Raw genomic sequence first — 27,304 nt, 5'->3', positions numbered from 1 at the left:
ACCATAGAATCATGGGTTGATCCAGGAAATCGGGCACAACAATGTGTAATGATCCTGTTGGAGTCACACACCATTTGTACATTCAGAGAATGAAATTGTTTTCGGTTGCGGTACTGGGCCTCCATGGCATGTGGGACGACCAATTCCACATGGGTGCAGTCGATGGCACCAAGGCAACCCGGTATGCCGCCAAGTGCATGGAATCCCACTTTTGTGTTGGTAATTTCCTGCTCCGAGCGTGGTAGAGAGATGTAGTCGTCTGCGTGCTGCAGGAGGGCATCGAGCACTTGCAATAGTGTCCGTGAGAACAGTGGCTGAGAAATGCCATGCAACTGTCCGACTGTGTGCTGGTAGGTGCCTGTGGCCAGGAAGTGGAGTACAGACACCACCTTCAGTAGGGGTGGGATGGCGGTTGGGCTATCTATCATGCTGACAAGGTCAGCCTGTGTCATGTCCACAATGGCGGCTATGGTGTCCCGGTCCAAACGGTAGAGGGTGTGGATCTGCTCATCAGTGAGGTTGAACGGATGTGCTCGGAGGCGTGGGATTGCGGGCTGCCTGCGTGGTGGTAGTGGCTGTGCTGGCGGCCCTTGCTGGCCCTGCCTTGGCCTCCTCCTCCTCCTGCGTCTCCTCCGTGCGGCCGGTTGTAGTTGGTGTTCGTCTTCTTCTTGGAGTTGGAGTACTTGCAGTGCTATCAGGTCCCCCAGGGCCAACATCGCGAGTCCTGCCGGTAGCATTTCGGAGTGGGTGTGGTTGTGGGAGGAGACTGGGTGAGCAATTTATGTGTTTTCAGGCTGTATGGCCTCCACCTGTGGTGATTCATTCCACCTGTGCAAGCTGCTCTCCCCTTTGGCCGAGCACGTCCCGCACACAACGCTGCAATTCGAGGAATGGCATCTTGCTATTGCAATCATGTATTTGTACCCGATGGCCGTGTAACATTGGTTGATATGTTCATTCGGCTATGGTCCCATTGTTTCACATACAATCTTTGCAGTCGCGAACAGACTTGTGAAGGGTCAGTGGAACGTAGTACTCGAGTAACGGTGGGCCCTCATGCATCACTGTACCGAGTTGCACCGACGGGCGGGGCGTCCCATTTGTGAGTGAAGGCAGTTGCCATTTTCACACACAGCCGCACTAGATGGATTAATTTGTGATTTCAAGCGGCCACAGATGCCTTTTCGACGTGATGTTGCAAATGAGGAATTCGAAGGGCGGCGCTTTCGGTTATCAGCTAGCGGCGAGGAGATGCCCACAGGTCTGACTGCAAATATAACGTTCTATTGTTCAATGTCCTTGAGACAGGGGCCATGGCGAGGATGCAATGATTGATATGAATAGTTTGGGATGCGCAATAGCGACGTGGGCGATGAGGCCGGACGTTCCCAAATACATGTTACTTCACAACACTGGAATTACGGGCTGGGGCACTGTGGATTTTGCAGGCTGCATAACGCACAGACTCAATGGATATTTCTAATGTTATGTGAGTAAATATTCAGGCGTTTTTATACCGGGATGAGGGAATGATGAATGGATGCATGGGCAGATGATTTGATACAGAGTTTGCCATGTACAGGGCTTCTTGGAATCTGTCCGCCTCCCCTGCGCTATGTGATGCAGGGCTGCCATAGTGGGACCATCGTCTATCTGGCCTTGTTGAGCCCTCCCTGTCTCGACGCGCCTTCAGACACTTGTGTCCATGCACGTTAACAATCCCATCAGATGGATTCTGTTTTCACAGACGCATGCACAGGTACGCTCGTTTGTGATGGTGTTTACACCTCGATATAGATAGTTATGAGTCGCAAGTGGTTTTGGGGTGGTGATGATCCTTTGGAGTGGGCTAGCATGCATATGGCTGTGGATTTAGTGTGATCATTGAAGTGAGTTGTTCGAATGTAGTTCTGATGGCCATTCTGTTCTTTTTCTTTTCTTTTGGTTGACAGGTATCTCCTCCCCTTTTGCCACTGCCATCTGTATGCCACTCCTGCAGATGGCTTTTACTCCCGACACCTGCTGCTTCGTGTTAATCAGTGGAGCAGCATTACGATCTTATGGGACGATCGCCAATGGGCCACATGCCCTTACGCAGTACTAGTGGCTCGGAGCAACATTTCGGCCTTTCAGCTGGACTAGTGCCTCCCCATTGGGACGGCCCTGCGGTTCTGTGCGCTTCCATGTTGCCTTTTCGTACGTGAATGTGGCTCTGTGTACCATGATGGAACAGGGCGTCACACAAGTAGCAGCTGGTCATTTCTTGCGGATGCAGCCCACAATGGTGAAATGTGTTTTGGAGTTCATGGCCTAATGGCTGTATGGGCTTGGTGATTTTGTTGTGCATTAAATTTCTATTCTGATATGGGCCGTGTAGCGTTCTTCTTTGCAAGTGATGTGGCATATTCCTATTTGGGGAGCGATGTATTGTGAGGAGATCTGCATTGGGTTCCAGCTTCGGAGTATAGTTGCGTGGTACTGTGCTGGGCGCGTTTGCCTACGAAGCCCAGTGAGGTCAGGGATGAGGGCTGCCAATATGACTGTTTGAATGATGTCATGCTCAGGGGCGGGGGATTAGGTTTTGTGTAACAGATGCCGGTCAGCCAGGTGGACTGGTGGAATGATGTGATTTTCGGAATATTGCTGGTCACAGGTGCCTGTGTTTGCGTGCGTTTCTTGGTGGGGGACTGTGGTCATGTCCATTGGAATGGCTTCTGTATTCGTGCCATCTGTGCCCTGCAGCTCCCATTGGCCCCTCTTGTGATTCTTTTGTTCGTTGGCATGCATGGGTGACTTGTACATTTCACTGGTTGCATTGTGACTTCATTGCACCTACGAGGAGTTGTACTATGTGGGCAGGGAGCGGTGTACAGGCACTCAGTGGGGCCGTTTACGGTTGATTCGCGATGCCGTACTTCTCACCATGGCGGAATGGTACTTTCCGCCGTGCTTGATGGCGTTAGGTACATGTCCGCTAGGGTCGGAATTCGCGTACCCTTGCGCCATGGTGGTATTTACGGTTTGGCATGGCGCGCGCGCGCGTACTTGGTGCAGTTAGCGTTGGCGTTCACTACGGTGTCGCTAATGGCATCGTACTTTGCGGTGACGGGTCATTGTCGCACCGAGCGCTATTCGATGGCGGTATTGCATTTCCGCCATCGTTTTTCGATTTCCGCCAGGGTCGTAATGAGGGCCCATGTGTTGGGAAAATAAGGTCCAGTGGACAGAAAATACTTTAAAATACTTTAAAATAGTAATTGGGCCAGTTGCCCTGAAATTATTGGACGTGGGACTGTCTCAGGCTAGGGGATGCCTGGGAAAGAAACTGGCTCAAGGACATTTCCCCTCCTATGATATGATATGATGGGCATTTGTAACGTGCCTATACACAAGTGTTTCAAGGTGCGACGAGGCAGGGAGGGGGGGAACAAGGGGAGACAGACAACGATCCTACTAGGCCAGGTGTCATTCATATCGCGCAAGTGCATGGGTAGGGGGGGGACGGGAAAAGTGCAAGGGGGAAGGGAGAGGGGAAAGTGCAGTACAGGGTTAGTGATGAACAAGATAAATAATGAGGGCCAGCTGGTGGCAAGTGCAAGATAAGTGCAGACAAGTGCTGGGAAGGGGGACTGTAGGGATACAGAAACAGTCCCGCAGTGCAGGGGTTGCAAGGAAGGCAGTGCAGGGGGGAGTGGCTGGGCCAAGGACCGAGACTGGTGAGTGGCCCAGTTGCTGATTCAGTACAGTTTCAGTGGTTTAGCAGGGGAGAGGGGGAGAGAAAGCAGAAGCAAAGAGGAAGGTTTTGAGGTGCTTCCGGAACCGCAGATGGTTCTCCTCAAGTTTCAGGGAGGCAGGAAGGTTGTTCCAGAGGGAGGCCCCTGCTGCGGAGAGAGATCTCCCCCCAACTCGTTGCTTGGAGAAGCGGCTGACCAAGAGGGAGTTGGAGGCGAAAGAGTGAAGTGCTCGAGAAGGAAGATATTTAGGAAGGGAGAGTTGAAGGTATTTTGGCCGCAGGCCCCAGAAGGCTTTGTGGACAATGCAGAGGGTTTTGAACTTAATCCTCGCAGCCACTGGGAGCCAGTGTAGCGATTTCAGTCCTGGAGAGATACGGTCCCTGGGCTTGAGGCCAAGGACAACTCTCGCAGTCCTGTTCTGGATGAGTTGCAGAGGGCGGAGAGTAGAGGCAGGAAGATTTAGATAGAGGCTGTTACAGTAGTCCAGCTTCAAGAGAACCAGGGCTCTGGAGAAAGTGAGTTTCTGGGGGAAGGAGAGGAAAGGGAGGATACCTCTGAGGAGGTGCAACTGGTAGTGTGACTTCTTAGAAACGTCAGAAATGTGAGGAGAGAAGGAGAGTGTGGAGTCGAAGATGACCCCGAGGTTTTTTGCCTTGCAGGTAGGAGAAGGAAGAGGGCCAAGAGAGGCCGGCCAGAGAGCTGCAGGGAAGGAGGGAGTGGGTGTGCCGATGAGTAGAATCTCGGTCTTACTGGCATTAAGGCAGAGGTGGTTGGCGGCACACCATTCCTGGATAGCAGAAAGACTGTCAGAGATGAGGGAAGGAGAAGAGGAGGCCGAGGGTAGCCTGAAAATGAGCTGGGTATCATCCGCATCAAGTTGGGGCAGAGAGCAGCGACATGGTGGGCGAGAAGTGCCAGATACTGGTTGAACAGCCTGGGAGAGAGGTTAGAACCCTGGGGGACACCACAGGTAGAGAAAAAGATGTCAGACAGGAAAGACCCCAGTTGGACCTGGGAGGGTCGATTTGAGAGGAAAGAGGTCAGCCAAGCCAGAGCCAGACCAGTGATACCCAGGTTATCACAGAGACGGTTGAGCAGGATGGTATGGTTGACAGTATCAAAGGCAGAAGAGAGATCATGTAAAATGAGAACACATGGAATGTTAGAGTCAAGGTTTGAGTGCAGGTCCTCACGGATGTTCAGGAGAGCAGTTTCCGTGCTTCTGGCAGCTCTGAAGCCAGACTGATGGTCGTGAAGGCTACCAACAGATTCAGCATGGAGATTAAGCTGGGAGATGGCAGGTTTCTCCTGGAGCTTGTCCAGGAAAGGAGTGATAGAGATAGGGCGATAGTTAGCTGGGCAGGTCGGGTCGGAAGAGGGTTTCTTAAGAAGGGGATGCACAAGGGAGTGCTTGAGAGGGGATGGGAAGACTCCAGAGGCGAAGGAGTGATTGCAGAAGTCAGCAAGTGCAGGAGCCAAGGAGTCAATGTGGTCCTTAATAGTTTTGGAGGAGCAGGGGTGGACCTGTGCTGACGAGACTTTCATAGATCGGACTTGTCTCGAAACCTCATCAGCAGAATAAAGGGGAAAGGCAGAGAAGGAGAGAGGAGGGTGGCTGCAGAAGGGCCAGAGGATCGGCATGGAATAGAGGGGGGGAGGTGATGGGAGGAGAGTGAGGACAGGATGTCCTGAGTTTTAGAAATGAAGTGAGAGGCCAGTGCCGTACAGAAGGCCTGGGAGGGGACAGGAGAGGTAGAGACTGCAGCAGGGTTGGCCAGCTCCTTGCAGATTTTAAAGAGTTCAGCCGAATTGTTAGATGCCGCAGTGATGCGGGCTTGGATAAGAGCTCTCTTCTTGGTGAGAACGGAGAGCCGGTATTGCCTTTGGAGCAGGCGACAGGCCAGTTTGTCAGAGGATGAACATGAAGCACGCCATTTCCTCTCTGCCACCCTGCACAAGCGTTTAAGGGTGACTCGATCCGAGTCATACCAGGAGTTACATTTGGCTTTGGGCTTCAGGCGGATTCTCATGACAGGGGCAAGGATATCAAGAGTATCAGATATAGCAGAGTAGAGAGTGGAGAGGGCTGTGTCAGGGTGGGAGTCAGCCGAGGGGGGAAGAGGGGGCGAGAAGGTGGCAGCGAAAGCCTCAACTGACACACGCTTCATGGGTCGGATGACCGAGAAGGAAGATGGCAGTGATGAGGGTGGCTTTGCCTGTGGGGTAGGGAGGGTGAGGTGGGAGGAGAGGAGAAAGTGATCACTCCAGGAGAGAGGAGTGGAGAGAGGAACAGAGAGGGGAAGGTCAGAAGAGATCAGGGCATCGAGAGTGTGCCCAGCTGAATGGCTCGGCCCAGACGGGAGAATAGAGAGTGAGAGAGAGTCGCAGAGGTCGCGAAAGAGTCCAGCGGGGGGATAGGATGCATCCAGGTGGATGTTGAAGTCTCCAAGAAAGAGGAGTTGAGTGGTTGAGGACAGGAGTGAGAAGGAGAGGTCCGCCCACTCGGAGAGGAAGGAGGAAAATTGACCAGGTGGCCGATAGATAGTAGCCACAGTAAGGGAATGGCTAGGAGAGAGGGAGAGTCGGCAGACAAGACATTCAAAAGAGGAGTAGGTCTGCGTGGGAATAGCAGTGGCAGGAATCCACTCAGGGAAGATAAGGGCCACACCCCCCCAGCACGGTTGGGCCTGGGCACGGAGAGGATCTTGTAGCCGTCGGGTAGGAGTGTGTCAAAGCTGGTGACAGAGCTGGCCGTGAACCATGTCTCAGTGAGACCGAGTACGTCAAGGTCCAGTTCCTCAAGTTCCTAGGTGAATGGAAAGGTAGACTTTGCCTATCCTGGAGACACACATGCAAGTAGGGACTTTTTTCATGGGGAGACACTGAGTGGAGTTCAAAACTACAGGGGGCTGCCGCCTCTGGTGGCCCCATCAGTGCATGCAGGTCCTACAAAACAAACATAGGTGAAGAGAAACAAATGTCGGGTTCAGGGACATCACAATGACTTCAACATGGTCCACACGCAGCTCATCAATGCTCGTGCATTCTTTCAACTTGTTTGGCTTCATCCAGCAGCGCTGATGTTCTGAGGGATGAGGCAAGATTGTGATATGACATCAAAGTGAGCGAGTATTTTTAATTTTGATTTTCAGGCCCTAATTTTGTCTATGGTTGTGTTTTGGGTTACAATTGTAGTCCCTGGTTAGTTTAGTGTCCTGCGTTTATAGCCTTTCTTAAAGTTTTCACTTAAGGATGTTGGGATGTAGTCAACCTACAACGGGGTCACCTGGCAGGGGAGAGAGCCAGAAGGCACAGGGAGCGTGCTGGGTGGAAAAGGAGGAGCTGGGGAAGTTACTTGAATAATAAAGAAGTGTTTAACCGATTTTCTTGTGTCCGCGCCTGATTGTGTGGAAGCAGTCAGGTAGCCGTGTGGGTACATGGCTAATGTAGGGCAGACTCCTATCTGGGACTAGACACTGGCAACGAGGCAGTCGACCCACTAGTGCCGATGCCGACTAAAAGTCTGCACAGCAGTGACTACACACACAGCGTGTGGTTGTGGCGGAGCAAGTCCAAGCAACGCCAGCGTGGAGCGGAGTTCCGCCGCAGCTTCTACCAAGGGCCCTGGCCTGCCATGAGGGACCTGCTTCCTGGACTGAGCAGACTGCGCTGGTAAGGAGCAGGAGACTGAAGCGGCAGCATCTGGCGGCCCAAGAGGCAGTCACTTTCTGCCAGCGCATGCCATCCTGTAGCGAGCAAGGAACACTCAACAGATGAAGATGAGCAGACATGCTGGGAGGCACCCAACAGGGCAAGGGCAGGCCCTGCATGAAGGTCTGACAGGTCTTGGAAGACTGCTGAACGGGGCCGGGAGCAAGGGAAAAGGAGCTGGCAAAGGAGAGGCCTATAGTCCATGCCATCCAGTTGCACTACAAGCTTTACAATCAATGGCCTTTTCACAAGAACAAATAAAGGGACAAGCAAAAAGACAGAGGGGCCTACTCACTCATGCGGGCATGTGCACATGGCCACCTCTAGGCAATACATCGATGAATTTAAGAAGTAAGCTGAGGGGCAAATATAGCCACACAGCTCACCTAAACCCATCTTCAAGACAGGAAGGCTCATAACCTTTGACAGCAGCTTGCCAGGTCTGACACAGAAAACCTCACTGTGCCTGTCATGCCACAAGGGGCTTTACCCCCAAGACTACAAGACAATTTGGCCATGCAGCTACCCACTCATTTTGACCTCTCTGAGACCAGCAATGTGGGGCCTAGATGGACCTGTTGGGCGAGAGACTTTAAATCCCCTCGACCATGAAAAAAACACAGCCTTCTGACACTGGCCATATGTAACATTGGGAACGAATTCCCAGCCGGCTCAAGATGTTCGTATGTAGAAATGAGAGCTGCCCTCATGGAGTACTGCACACCTCACAACTATGTGGACTACGAACACCATGTGTTCCACACGACCAAGCAAAACAAAGGTGAATCGATGGACACCTTGGTCGTCTAAAGCACTGTGACTTTAATAACTACTTTAAGGAGGAGCCTCTATGGACCCAAATAACCAAGGGGTGTGAGTGCACCGACATTTGGAAGAGACTGCCCCAGATGTCTCGTTCACTAGAGGAGATACTGCGATTGGCCAGGTCTGATGTGGTGCTAGCACTGCAAGTAGAAGCCATGAGCAATGTCAAGGTCTTGGATGGGCAGTCAGAAATGGTCAACAAGATGGAAGCAACCCTGTCGCACAAAGGCAATGGAGAACCCTTTTGCTACCGATGCAGGTACGAGTTCCCATATGAGGGTGCATGCCTCACACTGGGACAACAGTGCTCGACGTGTGGGGGAGACTACCATTTCAAATGAGTCTGTCGAATGGCCCACAGTCCAGCACGAGGTGAAGGGAGTGGCACTGTGATGGCGCGTGGCAGAGAGAAGCCTAAGGTGTCCCAAGCAGGGGCTTTTCAGTTCTACAAGCCACCTTTATGAAAACACAAGGAGCGAAAGGAAGAAGGGAGAGCATATGAGGGAGCACCACCAGAATGGCAGTCACACGGGTCATCAACATCATGACACAAGAGGAGACGCAAGAGATACATCCGCAACCTGGTGGCGCAGTCCCAATCTGACAGTGGGTCCCACTAGTGGGACCCACTAGTGCCGATGCTCAGCATAGCCGACTAAAAGTCTGCACAGCAGTGACTACACACACAGCGTGTGGTTGTGGCGGAGCAAGTCCAAGCAACGCCAGCGTGGAGTCCAGAGCAGATAACCAAGCGGAAGAGCCAAGGAAGAATGGATATCTCTACACACTAGGTAATCCCAGTGCAAAGGAACAGAGCCCCATACTACTGCTACAGGATAATGACCTGCCGGATGAATTCCTAGTTGCTATTGGGGCAACAGTAAATGTTATCAGTGATGATGTCTATGGCAACATTCCACATGCCCTAAAACTCAGACCAGCGGAAGTGAACATTTACTCCTAAGGGTCAAAGACCCTGTTACCGTGTAAAGGATACTTCATGCAAGAGTGCAAATACAAAACTCAACCAAAAAGGCTACCCATTCAGGTGCTGGAGGCCACCACAGACAGTGGCCCTCATTACAACCTTGGCGGAGGACCATGGTGCTATTAGCACCATGGTCCATGCCGCTAAGGTTACGATTCCGCAATGGTGGATGGCGGAATTACCGCCCCATTCCAAGGTGAGTGGGGCGGTAATTCCCCATTCACCATTTGCCCTTCCCCATTCCCATTTTTGCCCCCATAGGGCATAATGGGAATGGGGAAGGCGCTAATTACGGCACCGTAAATTACGGTGCCGTAATTAGCTCCAAAGTCCCTTTGCGGGTTGGATTTTTAACGCCTGCTAAAAGCGTTAAACATCAACCCGCAAAGGGACACTTGTAATCAGCCGTTAAGGGTTAACGGCGCCGACGGCGCCGTTAAACCCTTAACGCCTGAGTTGTAATGAGGGCCAGTTCTGGACATGGGGTTGATACACATGCTATACTGACTCATGGCCCATGAGTATATTGACTTGATCAGTTATTCGCCACGCTCTTTAAAGGTCTCAGGAAACTAAAGAACAGACAGATAATCTTAGACACAAACCCTGAGGTATGCCCCAGGGCACAACACTACCAAGGCTCCCCGTGAACACTCAGAGACAAGTAGAAGCATTGCACAAGCTTCTGGAATAGGACATAATCGAGCCCATGGTAGGGCCCACCCCATGGGTCTCACTGATAGTCCCAGTCCTCAAGAAGGGCTCAGCCACCATTAGACTAAGTGTGGACATGCACTGCCAAAACTAGGGCATAATGAGGGAATGACACCAAGCCCTGAGGATCACTGATATGGTACATTTACTCAATGGAGCCAAAGTGTATTCCAAGCTGGACTTAAACAAAGGCTATTACTAGCTGGAGCTCAGTGAAGAGTCCAGGTACATATCAACCTTCGTCACACATATGGGCCTTTACAGGTATAAGCGCCTCAGTTTTGGGGTGTCTTCGGCTGGTGAAATCCTCCAGGCTGAGATCCAAAAGGTCATCAAGCATATCCCCAACATTTTCAACTACAGTGATGACATCTGAGTGTTTGGAAAGACCAGAATCGAACGACAACATGCTGGCGAAGGTATGCATGGCATTGGCAGCAGCCCATCTCGTGGTCAATAGGGAGAAATGCGAGTTCAGGAAAGGGCTCCTCTGATTCTTTGGACACGTGTTCTTGGCTCAGGGCATGACACTGGACGATGAGAAGGTAGAAGCACTGAAGGGCCCAGAGCCACCATCCAACTTATCGGACCTGCGTTACTTCTTGGGGCTTGCCAGCTACTGCACTCGGTACTTTCATGAGTTTGCATCAGTGAGCGAGCCACTGAGGGCCCTCATGAGGAAACAGGTTCTTTTTTTGTGGTCCGAGGCCTGCCAGCAAGCATCTGAGAACATCTGCCAGCACATCTCCTCCACAGAGAACATGGCGTACCTCAGCACTGCAAGGAAGGCACAGCTCATTGTAGACACCAGTCCAGTGGGGCTAGGTGCAATTTTAACAAAGGTGGACCCAGAAGATGAAGGGAAGCAACATATCCTCTCAAAAACAAAACAAAGCAGGCCTACTCTCCCGCGAAGAAAGACGGTCTGACCGTAGTATGGGCCTGCAAACACTTTCATTTGTTCCTATATGGCAAGCCTTTCATGGTTGGCACCGACCACCAGGCATTGTTGTTGATCTATGGGAACCCGAAAGTGAATATGCCTCCCAGGATTGCAAGATGGTGCCTGTGGCTTCAAGACTACAGTTCTTGGATCATCCACCGGCCGGGGAAAGAAGAAAACCTGGCAGACCTCTTGTCCCACCATCCCATCGCCTCAGACACTCCGAGCCCTTCGATCGCTGATCAGTACATACACTACATAGTGCAGGCTGTGGCCCCGATGGGCGTTGACATGCCACACATTGTGCAGGGGACGGAGAATGACCGGGAGATCCGGATCATCCTCTGATGTCTTGAGTCAGGCCACTGGAAGCAGGCTAAACAGGCGTCAGAGTGCACCAGGCCAGAAGTGCAGTGAGACGTTGGAAGCCTCACACTGGCAAAAAATGAACTGACCTGGTCAGAGGACAGCCTGCTATTGAAAGGAACCAGGATATTAATTCCCTGAGCTGGCCCATGAAGGACACAGGAGGATAGTGTCCACGAAACGACTACTGAGATAAAATGTATGGTTTCCCCAACTGGATGCTCAAGTGGAAGTTCTCCTCAAAAACTGCCCCACCTGTACCATCATCAACCCACACAAGCCTGAACCTATGCACATGACCAAACTGCCAGAGAAAGTGTGGGATGAGATCGCCATTGATTTCTTTGGTCCCATCGATGGGGGTGAATACATACTAGTTACCAAGGATGAATACTCCCTTTTTCCTGTGGTTCAATTGGTGAGTTCAACAGTCGATTATGACACCATCCCGGTGCTTGAGAGGATTTTCTCCAAATGTCTGTTACCAAGTAGTTAAATCGGACAACGGACCACATTTCACAGAGCAGGACTTCCATCATTTTCAGAGTTCATGGGGTTTAAACACAGGAGGGTCACGACGCCCCTGTGGCCACAGGCCAATAGGACCCTGGAATGTTTCATGATCAACACCAAACGAAATGTCCAGATCGCCCTCTTAACTGGGGAGCTGGTCGAAAAGGTGTTATATCAACGACAGCGAGTCTACCAGGACACCCCCTGCAGCACGATGGGCGAGGCCCCATCAGAAATCATGTGCGGCCGGAATATCAGGACGCGACTACCCCACCCTGAGGAAACCTATGCGAGTGATCAGCAGGATCAGCCATATAAAATATATATATATATATAAAAAGCCTAATTATTATTATTATGGTGATTTGGCCTGAGCAGGATGCTCAGGCCAAAGAGAGCATGAAGCGGCATGCAAATGCGACAAGGCAAGCTTCAAAGGCGACCTACAGGCAAGAGAAACACAGTGATAGTACGGCAACCCCAGACTTACAAGCACACAGCAGAACTCAACAGCGCCCCATTGATGGTCACCAAAGTGAAGGGGTCCCTGATCACTGCAAAAGGTGACTGTAGGAAGGTGACCCGAAAAGCTTTGCACTTCAAGAAGATTCTGAGTGTCGTCCCGAGACGATCAGGAGGTGAGGAGACGGATCCTGAGTCCTTTTGGTTTTGAAAGGTGGGGGCATACTTCACCTTCTCAATGAAGTGAGATTCATTCATGATGAGAAACGGAGAGGGAAGTGAAACACGCACTTTACAACACCGAGTCCATTAGGTTTTAATCACTCGTGTATGCAGTCTATCATTACTTCTTTTTGTTTACATTTGTTCTACTGCTGGACCAGCTGGAGTTTGCTTTTCTCCTGCAGATACATGCTACACTTTCATGCCTAGGTTGTAATTCTTATTCGCAGCCTTAATCGGTAGAGAAAACAGGAGGTGCCTGCAAAGGAGATTGTGATTATGGGGTTGGGGAAGGAGGAAGAGGGGACGACGCAGGAAGCGGACTTAACTAGGTACCTGCGGGAAAGATGGCGGGCTCCCGCTACCATCTAGTAAAGCCTCCGTTCCGAGCCTCTTCATTGACTGGGAGGCTGCCACACCCCAACAGCCGATTACTAATTTAAATTATGCCCAGAAGGTCTAGTTAACACAAGTCACGGTTCCAATAGGCTGATATCAGCAAGGTCGGAATTCCACAGTAGCAACCCTCTGTTAAAAGGTTTCCTTTTGTAATACTCCAAAATGGGAAATTATGTTGTAAACTGATGATTTTGTGGACTTGTTTAGTATGTCATGCAGTAACCCTGTCAGGGCTAAAAACTGTAGTTGAACCCCACACATGCCATCAATGGGGGCAAGGAAAGAGGAACATATTTAAGTAGAAAGGAGAATTGGTGTTCACCAACTTGCAACAAAGTGACAGCTATTTGCAGAGTAAAAAGTAAAAACTCTTACAATAAATTAGGCGCCACCCTCTTTGATAGTTGGCATGTATGACGCTCAGTGTTTACTTTAACATTAAAAAAAATGATGTATATACTATAGATGTAGCACATTATTATTTGCATCTTACGGGCCAGGAGAACAAAACATGAACTCACGAGCACCTGGTCCTGAGTAAATCGAACCCGGTACGGTGTATCCGCTTCTTACTCCTCCTTTTCAGATCAATTAGTATCTCAGGCTATTTGCCTCTTAATTGGCACTAAAGTGGTGTAGCTCATTTACATAAAAGGTAATAGGCATGATCCAAAGAATTACCGCCTGCTCGCCATGCTCGATGCTCCGGCTAAGATATTCGCCAGAGTTTTTGTAATTGAATTGAGTGACTGGGTGGCAGCACATAACTTGATTCTTTGTTTTCAAACGGGTTGCCTTAAGGATGATGGCACAAACATTCTCACTCTGGTGGGCACCGTTGAGTACTCCTGGTGCACTAGACAATTACCTACTTACGCCTTATTTATTGTCTTCAGCACAGCATTCAGCACCGTGTGTCAGGAAAGATGAGGGTGGAAATGACAGACATGGGGTATTCAAAATGATTATCCCTCTTTATACCTCAACAAAAGTCAGGATTAGATGGACAATTTCGGCAGTACTGCCCAATCCTTTGACACCAGAGTGGGCCTAATGAAACGGGCGTATATTGGCCCCTACTTTATATAACCTGTATTTAGCCAATCTCTTTGAGGCTTTGAATAGTGCTAACACTAATCCTCCTCGACTAAGTGACTGCAGGATCCCATGGATTGGTTATGCTGAATACCTGGCATTGTTGGACAGTACTCCCTCTGGATTGCAATATTCATTTGACTTTCTCCAACATTACGTGGTCACTAACGGCCTGTCCATCAATAGTGCCAAAACCAAGCCTATGGTAATTTGTCCAAGCACGTTTAGAAACTTGAAGAGATGCCATTTAAGACTTGGAGACCAGGAAATAAAGCAGGTTGATAGTTATAATGACTTGGGCCTCCCATTTGACCCTTGCCTAAAGTGGGATAAGCATCTACAGGGACTTCGGGTACAGCTTTGTCAACTCACTAGGGTCATACGTCATTTCACCCAAACTCATGCAGGTTATATACTTTCTCTGCAATTAGACAACTTTATAAATCCAAAGTTTGACCAGCTGTGCTTTACTGAATCAACATTTGGGGTGCAGCACATGCAAACAAATGAAGTCTAAGTGCCTAAAATCTATAGTCAATTTGACAATCCCAACTCCTGTTGAGTATTTTTTCCTTGAGAGGTCACTGAATTCCATTTTTAGTAACACTCTGATTAGTAAGCTCAGCTTCCTACTAAAGCTGCACCATGCCCCACCTAACACTATACATGAGTGAAATGCACGATTTTTTCAGAATGTGATGATAGGATGTCAATCTATTTATAGCCGTAAACCTTTTACTGATCTACAGATCTGGTTCACTCGATTTTCTTGCCCTGTCGACGCATATGACTCTATGAAGTAAAAACCTGGTCAAAAAAAGATGACTTATAAGAGTGACAGGGAGAAAACGATAGTGAACCTTGCAGCTTAAAGCTTGTCCTATGAGTCTGTATTCTACTATTCTCTTAGAGATACTCCTGGCAGCTACCTGACTGCTTATTCTTTTAATTGGATAATCATTCAATATATCCACATTCAGTGGTGGAAGTGTACGGAAAGAAGTAGAGAAACTATGTTCCCTAATGGCCTGCCCCTACTCCCCACAAACCCCGTCGCCACACACCCTCCCCCACACAATACAAACCCCCTAACAAATGCGCCTGCTGTTTAAAGCAACTTTCAGTACAGTGCACTGAACGTGCAAGTTTCAACTTCTCCCTACACTTTTATTTTAAAACGAAACCCGAAACCATTCCGGCACGGTTTCTTTTTAAAATAAAAAAATTAAATAAAAGTAAAACTTAATTAAAAGAAGTAGAGGAGCTCTGCTCCCGACTGCTCCTGCCCACCTCGACCACTGTGCACATTAAATTCAACTTGGCTCCCTCCAGACAAGTGGTAGGAGGAAGATTGTTCTTAAGAATGTACGTGGCTGTAGACTCTGTGGTGGAGCTGACCTGGAAACGGTAAAACACTTGCTTTTAGAATGAGAATCCTTCAATTATTATAGGAAATCCATGTTTTTAGCGTACAGTATTGATGTTAATAATCTATGGATGGAATTCTTTAGAGGTAACAGTGTAGGATTTGTTTTGCCACCTCACGAAACTGTGGTGCCAAATCGAGGCGATATTTAATATTCTAAATTGATGTGTTTTACTTTATTGGTTGTGAAATAGTGGAGTCAACATGAGAGGACACTTAATATTTTTCATAAAAATGTTGAATCTATGTATTATGAAATGCTAATTTATTCGTATTTTTTAATGTAATCTGCATATTAATTACATATTGTGGATTCGATGCAAAAAAACGATTTAGCTGTACTGCAGCATTATTAAATACATACCATACAAGAAACAACAAAACATGACTCCGGCATAACATCCAATATTACCTAAACATACATAGGAGGCCTAATAATCTAAAGACCGAGAGAGAAAAAAGTGAAAGTTAAATTGGGGATATATTTGCCCCATCCTAAGTAAAAGAAATAAGGTAGATGACATCGTCTGGTGTGCAAGTACAATGAACTTTGCAGACACATAATACATTCCTCCATTTCTGCAATGCAAGGAGTACCCCCCTGTATGCAATACATTTGGAGAATCAACTTTCGATGGCAAGAATTGAGGCGAGAATTCGACTTGTTCATATCTTAGTTACCACTAATAAGGATTTATACTCCACTGGTTCACAATAAAAACACTTATAATACACAGACGAGTGCATTGCTTTCATAATGTCAGCCTTACATGACACTGCCTGAAAGGCATTTGGCACAACTATGGTCGAAAAATCTGCATGTAGATCTGAGCCTGGTCAATGACCCATTTTAATCTATAAATTGTATAGGAAAGTCTTTTCGGACGAGAAGCTGTCCAGCCAATTTGGATCTTTTTACCACGGTCACTGACTGGCAGTTCAGTCACCTCACCATGCAAAATGTAGCATTAGCTGCAAAAGCACGGCATAAGGCTGAGTCTGTTGCAATCTTAGTAGAGTTATTTACAGCAAATTTGACACCCAACAGAGAGAAATGTGTGACAAATCTACAGTGCTCTGACATTCAATACTTATTTGCAAGAGGTCTGGCACAACAACATAGTCAGTTTGGCTGATAAAACTCCTGCATTTGCTAATCTTCACTTTGCTATCACCAACACCCTGGACATCCTTGCCCCTGTCGTGAGGATCCACATGAAGCCTGGCTCTAAGCGTAACATCTGGTATGACTCCGACCTAGCCTCTCTGAAACGCAAGTGCAGAGTTGCTGAGCAGAAGTGGCTGGCATCAGGCACATCCTCTGACAGACTGGCCTGCCGCCTGCTCCAAAGGCATTACAGACTTTCCATCTGCTCAAAGAAGAGGTCCAATCTCTAATCCCGCATCTCTGGGGCTACTAACAACACTGGTGAACTGTTTAAAATCTGCAAGGAACTAACCAATCCTACTGCAATCTCCATATCTCCCCTGCCTTACCTGACCCTCTGTACTTCACTGGCCTCGCACTTCTTAACCAAAGCACAGGACATCCTGTGCTCACTCTCCTCTATTACCTTCCCTCTTCCCTCCCCTGCTCTCAGTCCTCCCTTGACATCCCTCCCCCGTTCGCTTCTTCTCTCCTCTTTCTCGCCCTCAGCACCGGATGAGGTCTCTAGACAAGTCCTCTCTATGAAAGTCTCGTCCAAACAGGTGCTACCCTGCTCCTCCACTGGCTCCTACCCTCTCCCCCTCAAGCACTCCTTTATGAATCCTCTCTTCAAAAAAGCCTTCTGCCAACCCCTCCTCTCCATTACCCCTTTCCTGGGGAAACTCCTGGAGAAGCTGGTCATCTCACAACTGATCCAACACAATGAATCTGTTGGTTGCCTCCACGACCACCAGTCTGGCTTTAGAGCAGCCAGAGGCACGGAAACTGCTCTCTTGAACACCTGTGATGACTTGCTCTCTAAATTCAATTCCAACTCTCCTTCCATTCTTATCCTTCTGGATCTTTCCTTTGCCTTTGACAGGGTCAACCACTCCACCCTGACGAATCGGCTCTATGACACCTTTGGCATCTTGTGCCTGGCACTGGACTGGTTGACCTCTTTTCTCTCCGACCGGCCTTCCCAGGCTCAACTGGACCCTTTTCTCTCTCCTTTCACCTTCTCCACTTGCACCATCCCTCAAGGCACTATCCTCTCGCTGTGGCTCTTCATCATCTGACTTGCTCCTTCGGCCCACATGATCTCCTCCTTCTCTCCTCACTTCCAGTGTTATGCAGATGATACACAGCTCTCATTCAAGCTTCCCTCTAATTCCTCCTCTTCCTCCTCTCTCATCCCTGACTGCCTGACTGCTATTCAGGCATGGTGTGCTGCCAATGATCTCTACCGTAATGCCAGTAAGACTGAGATCCTTCTCGTTGGAACCCCAGCTCCCTCCTTCCCTCTGGCCACCCTCTATGCATCCTCTACCCTCACCCTCCTATGAGCCAACAACACTTGGTGTCATCTTTGACTCCACTGTCTCCTTCTCTCCTCACATCGTGGACCATGCCAAGAAGGCCCACTATCAGCTGCACCTCCTCAGAGGCATCCTCCATTTCCTCACTTTCCCCAAGAAACTCATTGGCTCCAGGGCTCTGGTCCTCTCTAGGTTGGACTACTAGAACAGCCTCTTCCTAAATCTTCCTTTATCCTCCATTCGCCCTCCTCAGCTAATTCAGAATAGGACTGCGAAATGTATCCTTGCCCTAAAGCCCAGGAACGGCATCTCTCCAGCCCTAAAATCTCTCCACCTGCTCCCAGTTGCTGCTAGGATCAAGTTCAAGAGCCTCTGCATTATCCATAAGGCCTTCTGGGGCCTGGGGCCCTGCTACATCCAACTCTTTCTTCCTAAATACCTCCCTGCTAGAGCCCTCCGGTCTTCTTTCTCCAACTCTCTGCAGATCTGACTCTTCTCTAAGCGGAGAGTGGGGGGTAGATCTCTCTCCTCTGCAGGAGCCTTTCTCTCTGGAATGGTCTCCCTGCCCCTTGTCTCTTCTTCCATCCCTCTCCCCCTCCCCTGCTAACACCCCCCGGCTGCCACAGTGACTGGCTGCCCGGTTCCCTATGAGATCTACAGGGCACCAGGCCCCCTACCCTTTCCCACCCCCTCCTCACACTTAGCATTTGGACCTTCTCCCCTTCACCCCTTGCAATCCCTGGCACTTGCGCTCCTGACCTCCCCTTAGCACTTTCCTAGCCCCTGTGGCTCCCTTCCACCCCCGCTCCTCTCCCTGTCCTTCACTTTGCACTCTCACCTCCTTTCCCTGTACCTCCTTCTCTTCCTTACACTTCGCATGTCGCCAAGACCAGCACCCCCACCCTTCTCCCTCGCACTTCTTGTTACTGCGCTTGCATGATCCGAATGTCACAAGGCATAGTAGAACCGTTATTGTTATATTCTCCCTTGTCTCCCCCCTTTTTTTGTCTTGTGGCGCCTTGAAACACCATTTGTTGTATTGGCACCTTACAAATATCCAATAAATAAATAAGACAGCCCCCATAAAACCTCAGCACCCTAATGATGATCGCAAGTGAAGAGTGTCAGGAAGTCTGCATAATCCATAAACCGGTCGATTCCCCCATCAGTGTACCATCCAGCCATGCTTGCCCAGCACAAATAGTGGGCAGGTAGAGTTGGATTGTATGGAAAGCATTACTTTCTACTTATAAGATCACAATATTCTCAGACTCCACCCACCCCAGATTGCCCTGGCTGAAAAATAGCTGTGAGCCTTCCTGGGTGCCCCTGAATTCCCAATGAGCCCGGCAGATTCCTGCCCATCAATGCTTAACAAAGCCGCTGAAGCACAATGTTGCCATGCTGTGTATAAACAGTATAATTTAAATAAGTCTCTTATGCCAATTACAAGATCAATAACCAGGAAGCAGAAACGGACGTATGTACCGAGCAGTAAAGAAAGAGGAGGGACCAGGAACAGAATGTGAGGTCACGGACAGCGGCTTCACGGGTTGGCATTTTCTTCTTAAAGAGACATAGCTGATTGACAGACATTTCACAGAACTAAGTGGGAAGTGGGATGCTTCTGTTTATTTCCTTTTTGTTTCTGAGTTAAATTTGGTAACGAAGGTGAAGCTTGATAACTGCTTCAAAGTTGTGTCATACAATGGAATGCAGATATGTCATAGTCGAGGTCATGAAGATAGGGTGAAATATGCTGTTGGTGGCTGGGCCCCCAATCAGCGGTAACTAAAAATCACTTCAACCAATTGGCACCCAATAGTTATAGGTGCAATGTAAATCTGCCTTTCCCTTGCTGCATTGTGGTAGTCATTGGAATGGAAGGGAAGGTTTTGTAAAAGAGTGAGAAGACATTTTGCGCCTATGTTTGTTGACATTGACTGCCACTATCATTACACTTGTGTCTTTGCAGGGGCCACAGCAGGACATTCAGCGGATCAACCTGGATCTGAGCGACCTGATGCCGTGAATTATGTTAATATACCCATATCACCGACATCTAAAAAGCAGCTTCACTACATGGAGCTGGAGCTTCAAGAACCCACCAAGGGAATAAGAGGTGAAGGGCGCATCTCACTCACAGCTTCAGGGCGGGTGGATTTCTGAAAGTAGAGCTCATGTGGTATATAAGGCTGCGCGTCACTGGCAACTTTCACATTTCTTGTTTTAAGAAACGAGTAAATACATGAATATACACAATAACAAATGCTGTGATTAACCTTTTTGTACACATACAGTGTCATTTTGTATGTGCCTATGCACGGAAGTTAGCGCCTTCGTGTAGAGTAGCTCTCTATGTGCAGTAAAGATTATTTTCAAGGATGGGAAATACTTCTGCACAGAAAACCAAATGTGATAACAATCCTAAATGCCGTGCAGATGGCATGTACGTAATTGCCTATGGAATACGCCTGGTTTTTGCAGCTGCTGAAGGCAGGTGGGATTCCATGTGGGATCAAGAATCTCTACCCCCATGAAAGTTCAATGCAGGGGGAGATGCTGGCAAACTTGTTCAATGGAGTGGGGGCGGAGGTGGTAGCATACTTTACACTCTGTGCTAGCCTCCCCAAGCTTTGTATTACACATGAAGACATGACTCATAATTAACTGGCTCCTATTTAGGGACTGGTGGTAATTAATTGAGGTGATTTCATTAAAAAGGACTATTTTTACTCACAATGTCACAACGCAGCTGCTCTGGTTCAGATACATACAGCCCTGCACCCTCAACTGACTCTCCTCTTTCACAGACAGTGCTCTGCTCATTCCCTTAACTGCCACCCCTTGTGGCATGTTCAACGGATCCTCCCACCCCTCTCCTCTCCAACACCCAGGTACCTCACCCCCTGATACCATTGCTCCACTTGTTTGGGCTCACCTTTGACATGTACGTAGATGCCTCCCAGATACCAAACACATCTGATGACTTATGTGCTTCTATGGGATTTGGCTGAAAACATTTGATCGAAGTAGATTTCATCAAAAAACAAGTACTGGTTGATTTTGTGGGAATATATGTGAGGGAGACCCCGCACAATTCCACCTACCCCTTAACATCTCTACATTCATTATTTCCCCTTAAACCCACCCCACATATATTTGGGGCTAAAATCTGATGCGGCCAATACTCCTGTTACCGACTTATGTTGTGGTATGCGTGACCTTTATAATGGTTGGATTTCACAACCTCCACAGATTGCGGCCTCCTGCCACTAAAGACTGAGAAGCTGTCCCCTGAGAAATTAAAAGTAACATGGACAAAGATGGGTGCTCATCTTTTATTCTGAAGTTTACCTGATGCTCATAGTTATTTTTTTAATAAGATGTTCCATAGATTTGCATCCTGTACCGAAAAGGCATGCCTTCCTCTTCTCATTTTTGCTATATCTCGGTCCCTGCAGCAGCCCACAGGCATTATATCCCAGTGGCTGACTTGTCATACAAAAAGCTAAAATTAGCAGGGATTTCGGGGTCCAGGTTACATAGGTTCTATTTTTTTTTCTAATTTTGGTTTATTGGTTTTAAAAAACATGTACAGTAACATTTTCCATTTACTCATTTTCACAATCTTTTCCATTTAAACATTTCCATCTAACTCTGAGTATGAATTTCTATCTTCTCACTCCTAGTCTTAAAATATCCAGAGATCCCCATATATCAGCTACGGTATCGGACACTTTAAGATACCAAATCATCTACATTTTCTTTCTCTTAGTCGACATTTGGTTCATGTTTATAATTTAAAAGTGCATCAGCCTTAGTTCAAACTTCATTTTGATTAAAATATTATGTAAAAAATCTAACCACTCCAAACACAAGTGAATGATTTTCCCCCAATCTCAACATGAGCCACGATTCCTCTGGGGTTAGGGTGCTTGCCTCATTTACACATTTCCCCATACTCATTGTCCTATAGTCAGTCATTCCTGTGCAGTAAACAATCATATGCTTCAATGTTTCCACTACATCTGTTTGGGCACAATATCTACACAACATTTTAGATTTCTCAATTTTCCTTCGCAGTCCAAGGACTTCCTTGGTTTCAAATAGATTAATGCGCATACACATGAATTGTATCCTTGATTTTTTACAAGAGAACTTAATCAGATATTTTGGCAGAGACCTTACAGAGCTAGTTTCTCCGTGATAGTCTCTCATCAGTTTACATAAATTTCCTTCTTTTCTGAGTAGATATCCAGTCAGCTTTGTACACTTTACGATTTACTGGAATTGTGACTAGATCTTCTGTTTTTACATTTAAGTCTATCAGGCATTCGGTACATGTCTGTTTCCAGAAGTCGAAGGGCCACTCCGGTTCTCTGCCCGGAATAGTTCCCAAGGTGGGACAGAGTCTGGGATTAAGTTTTCCGAAACAGGGCTAGAGTTTTCCAAAGGCTCACTGCATAGATTGAAAAGAGTCCCAATTCAAATCTTATCATTGTGTTAGGAAGACCCTTAGGCAAGCTCAGGACCTTTTTCCAGAATATTCCCTATGCAACCTCCCAAGACTGCTAAGGTAGGTTTAATCCAGCTTCCGCACAGTATTATAAGATAGGTATGAGCTTCATTTCATAAAAGGAGACAATTGGGATCATCAAGAATCTTCCATATCTGTTGTGGAGTCTTCAGCCTTGTGCTGCCAGGTTTTTCACTTGTGTCCTCATGTTTAGGGCCCACAGTGTTTCCATCATGCACCGATTTACACAAACACCTAGATATATATTATCCTTGATTTTTTTCAAGTAGTTCTTTCTCTATGCTCCATTTGAATTTCTGGACCCCTCTTCCTGCATTTATTATCATTAACTTTGATTTTTGGGCATTAATACACAGATCATTAATCCTAATATAGGCAGTGGTCGAAGTGTGCGAAAAGAAGTAGTGGAACTATGTTCCCTGCTGGCCTGCACCCACTCCCCACAAACCCCATCACCACGTCCCCTCCCACACACAATACACACACCAAAACACTTGCACATGCTGTTTAAGGGAACGTTCAATACAGCGCACTGAAAGTGCAAGTTTCAACTTCTTCCTACACTTTTATTTTAAAACTAAACCATTCCGGAACGGTTTCTTTTTAAAATAAAAGTATAGGAGCTGTAAAAGGTAATTTAAAAAAGTAGAGGAGCACCGCTCCTGACCGCTCCCGCTCACTTCGACCACTGAATATAGGACTCCAGAGATGTTAGTCTTGTTAAATGGCCCAGGACTAATGAGGCAAATAGTTTCCTCAAAATGTCAAGAAGGGCGATAGGGCGATAACTTTTCGGATTCAATCTGTCGACCTTCTTGAATATGGGCACAACAATAGCCGTTTTCCATGACAAAGGGACCTTTCTTGTTCGCATTATTTGTTGGAATAGCCCCTGTGTGAAGTCTGCCAATTCTTCAGGATTTAGTTTAAGGATACTATTAGTGAGACTGTCGGGACTTAGAGCTCTAGATGTACTTAGCTTCATGATGAGATTCAAGATGTCACCTTTCTCCATTATGGAACCCTGTAGGTTTGCCACCCAATATTAATTCCTCATGGTCTTAGGTGGTGTCACTTTTGGTGAAATGATTGATTCATTCAAGGATGACTCTGATGAGCCAATAGATTGAGATGTCACCATCCTTTGTTGTCTATCCTCTTTGGATATGAATTTTAGGAGTCACATCTGGTAGAGTTTAGAGAGAGAAGCTCTCTCCTTGTATTCTGATTTATTCTTCTACTGTCTTCCATTTCAATTTTGTCCTGTAAGGTACAGACTGTTAATTTGAGTGGTTTGGGATGTATTTGCTCTCTCACACCTGGAGCTCAGTTACTCTATTGTTTTTTAAGGTTAGAATACCAGCTCCTACTGAGTTGTCCTGGGTTTGCAATCCAAGGTGTACGACTTTCGTAGGTGGTGGCGTAATTACACTATTTCTTCTTGTTTCATTGCTCAGGGAGTCACCCCTATCACCGTAGGGATCATTAGGGGTGCTCCTTTCATTAATTTCCTGTGATTGGCCTTCATGCGGACTAAAGACTTCTTCTTCAGCTTGTAGCATTTCTTGGTCAGTTATGTCCAATTGTCCGTGCATAGGTTTGCCTCTTAAATCCCATGTGTTCTCTTGAGAACTAAGCGATTCAGGGATTTCTACATGTTTCTTTCTCTCATCTTCCATTTGCCGCAGGTGTAGGTCAGTGTCCTGTTCCCATTCTGAAATCCATCTTGCACTGGTCGTTCCTATGCAGTTTTGAGTTGGCTTCGAGTGTGTGAACTCATTATGCGATTGTAGCTTCACTACTTTTTATTGTAGATACCTGCTGGGCAAAGCTAATTGCAGTAGTAAAGCTGGAAGCTCAACTGGCCAAAACAACCTACTGCCACTACAACTGCAACTGTTTCTCCAATTTCTATGATTCCACAGGCCAGGGAGTTGGTAGGTGTCTATTATCCTTTTTCCAGTTAGCAGATGCAGTGACCTAGATACTTGCTATTTGTGTGTTCCAGGCGTCAGACGCCTGGACATGCAATGGACATGTTAGATACAGAAACATTTATGTGAGTCTCCTAAGGCAAATCATTCCCCTTCTAAAAGCTTCTGTAATGTGGTGTTTGAGTCAAATATGTGTCCAAATAAGTTCCAGGGTTCTTTACTCCCTTGACTGAAGATGGACAGAATGTCATATGGGTGGCAACATTTGGTGGGAACCAACAGATGAGCATCCACGTCAAAATTCCCATTTTGATGCAGGTCTTCAAGTAATTTATGCACATTTGATGGCTAATGGCTTCTAGAAAACTTGTGAAATTACGCACTGAGACCATGGATTTGGTTGTATTTTTAAAGAGCAACGCTGGTATCATCTGCATAAATACATAGGCGATCAGGAGCTCAAAGGGAGCTAATCAAAGGTATTCGATTGTAAAGGAGAGCACGGATAAGGCTGGGCCCTGCTTATCCTCAGCATTTCAGTTCCACTTCTTATGTTTTTAAAGGGCGGTTAAATTGTATTTTCCAGCGGTTGGATAAAATGGGATTACAGCCACTTCATGGCTCAGCCTTGATTCCAAATATCAGATCATAATTGATATGTCATGTTCCACTGATCCCTGTGCACATTCACTTGAACATCCCCTTTATACTGTTTCTGGGGTTCAAAGCTTGCAATGTTGCTCACAGAGCCTCACTTGAACCCGCCATTCTAGCATCCCAGTGCACACCCTCTTTGGTATTCAATTTCAATGAAATGCAAGGAAGGTATGCAGTCTGTACCATGCAGACCATCATTTTCGATCACTGGCTACCTGGTGCAACTAGAATTGCCCGCTACACATCACACAATGGCCTAGCGACACAGGATATTACCAGCATGTTCCACACCAGAAGTGCACTTTAAGCGAGACTTCACCATGGGCATATCAAACTGGGCCTGCCAACCTCCCGGACTAACACCCTTATCTCCTACACCCAAATTCACTATACGCAGACCAACAATGCCACCCTCACCCGGCAATATAAACACCTCTTCCACCAAAAAGACCTCAAACAACACAATGCTTCTACAACAAACTTATATGCCACACACCCATACCAAAACGTTGCAACACTACCTCAGAAGACAAACACAACTGTGCTCTTGTAAATAACACCTAAAAGCAGACCTGTATGCAGAGCTCCCATCACTTGTCTGTGTGCATTTACAGAACCGCAAAGCTGTCTTGCATGTTCCCCTCTCCTCTCTCTAACCCAACACACCTTTCTTTGCTTCTGATCCGCAAGCATTACTGGAGGCCATGGCACATGACAGCAGTGTGTGGCATATATCGCAGAAACATAACAGTATCCGACACAGCTAATAAGCTTAATAGTCTAGTGCTCTTAAAGTCCACCTCAATCTCACGATTAGCTAGGGTGGGTAGGATGACAGACCAAAAATCCATGCACACTAATTCCTGGTTCACAGAAGACTTACTAGCCCTTCGTACCATTAAACGCATTATTCTAGCCAACTGGCAGTCCAAGCCGAGTGATTCCACTAAGGTAGAATTCAAAAGGCTATCAACGCAATATAAGGAAGCCATATTCAAAGCCAAGTCTTCTTCAACCTACGGATCTCCAACGCCAACTCTAAATCCAAGGAAATGTTCTCCATTTTTAAAGACCTCATCACCCCATCCACCAGCTCCGACAAGATCATTAAAGATGAAGCCTGGTGCTCCAGCATTCGGGTAGCCTTGCTCAACAAAATAAAATTTCTTCAGGATAAAATACAAGCGTAACGCAAAGCACTCCCGAATACACTTGGGGTTTTCCTAGATTTCACTCTGTCGATTACACGACAGGTCAGTGCCATTGCCTCCACCTCTGCTGACACCACCAAACTAATAAATGCCATAAAACCATTCTTATCCAACCAGAAATGCCTATCCATAGCTCAAGCTACCATTGGAGCTAAACTAGATTATTGCAATGCTCTCCTAGCAGGCACCTCAGCCAAAAATCTAAATAGGCTTCAAATAGTCCAAAACAACGTGCTTAGAGCAGCTCTCAATATCCCGAAAAGAGACCATATTTTGCAGGCTAGACGGGCTGTCCACTGGCTCCAGGTAAAGGAGAGAATCACCTTTAAGACCCTCACTCTAACGCATAAATGCTTAAGCCTCTCGGCCCCGCCCTACATATTTGAAACGATAGCCAGAGATACCTCCTCTCGCCCCAAGAGATCGTGCTACGCCAACCAACTGTGCATCCCGCCCATCAAAAGGGCTAAATCAGGGGGGATCGGCTTTCCACACTTAGCACCCAAACTATGGAACGCCTTACCCAACGCACTCAGAGCTGAGACCTCCCTCGCAGCATTCCGCAAAGGGCTCAAAACTACACACTTCAACTAAGACACAAAATTCCACCCCACCCCTCCACCCACTCGCCTATCGCAACCTACATGTGCTATGTACTGTCATGTAACCAAGAATGTATATCCAACCTACGTTTGTCATGTAACCAAGTATACTTTTTTTGCACCAGCAGTGATTTTCTGTAGCAGCGTCACGATGCCTCAGGGCTGCTACACGCTTTATAAATGTTAATAAATAAATATATAAGACTATGTCCTATGGGATGGACAGACTCTAGCCCAATTGGGGTCGAATAAATATTGGACTTCGCAACATCATTGAAGCTGCTGGTCCACTACATGCTCACCCACTTTGGCTCACCAACTTTGGCTGGACTGGAGCTGGTCGACATATTTTGCCTGCTGATTACTTTAAATAGGGGCATTGATGTAGGTGATCAATATGGTAAAGCAGGCTTAGCATCAGTGCAAAGCCCACTGAGAATTCTTTTTTTTATTGGATAGTACATTTCATACCTTCAATGTCTCATTAAATACACTG

The 27,304-nt window shown here is 47.3% G+C and overlaps 1 protein-coding gene across 2 annotated transcripts in view; it reads left to right on the top strand.

Moving 5' to 3' along the window:
• The window catches only part of DOK7 (docking protein 7), a 1,054,554-nt gene that overhangs the window by 1,000,997 nt on the left and 26,253 nt on the right, over nt 1-27,304 (top strand). Inside the window, exon 9 of one of the 2 annotated variants that reach the window (XM_069632036.1) lies at nt 19,840-19,986. The exons of the other annotated variant lie outside the window; for it this stretch is intronic. Within the exon in view, the coding sequence (XP_069488137.1) occupies nt 19,840-19,986 (147 nt within the window). The remainder of the gene's footprint in view (nt 1-19,839; nt 19,987-27,304) is intronic. 2 annotated transcript variants of the gene reach the window in all.

This window comes from Ambystoma mexicanum, chromosome 6q (genome assembly GCF_040938575.1).
Source record: "Ambystoma mexicanum isolate Mex_15411 chromosome 6q, UKY_AmexF1_1, whole genome shotgun sequence".
Lineage (NCBI taxonomy): Eukaryota > Metazoa > Chordata > Amphibia > Caudata > Ambystomatidae > Ambystoma > Ambystoma mexicanum.
Note: the sequence above shows the minus strand (reverse complement) of the source record. Positions and strands in the feature narration are given on the sequence as shown.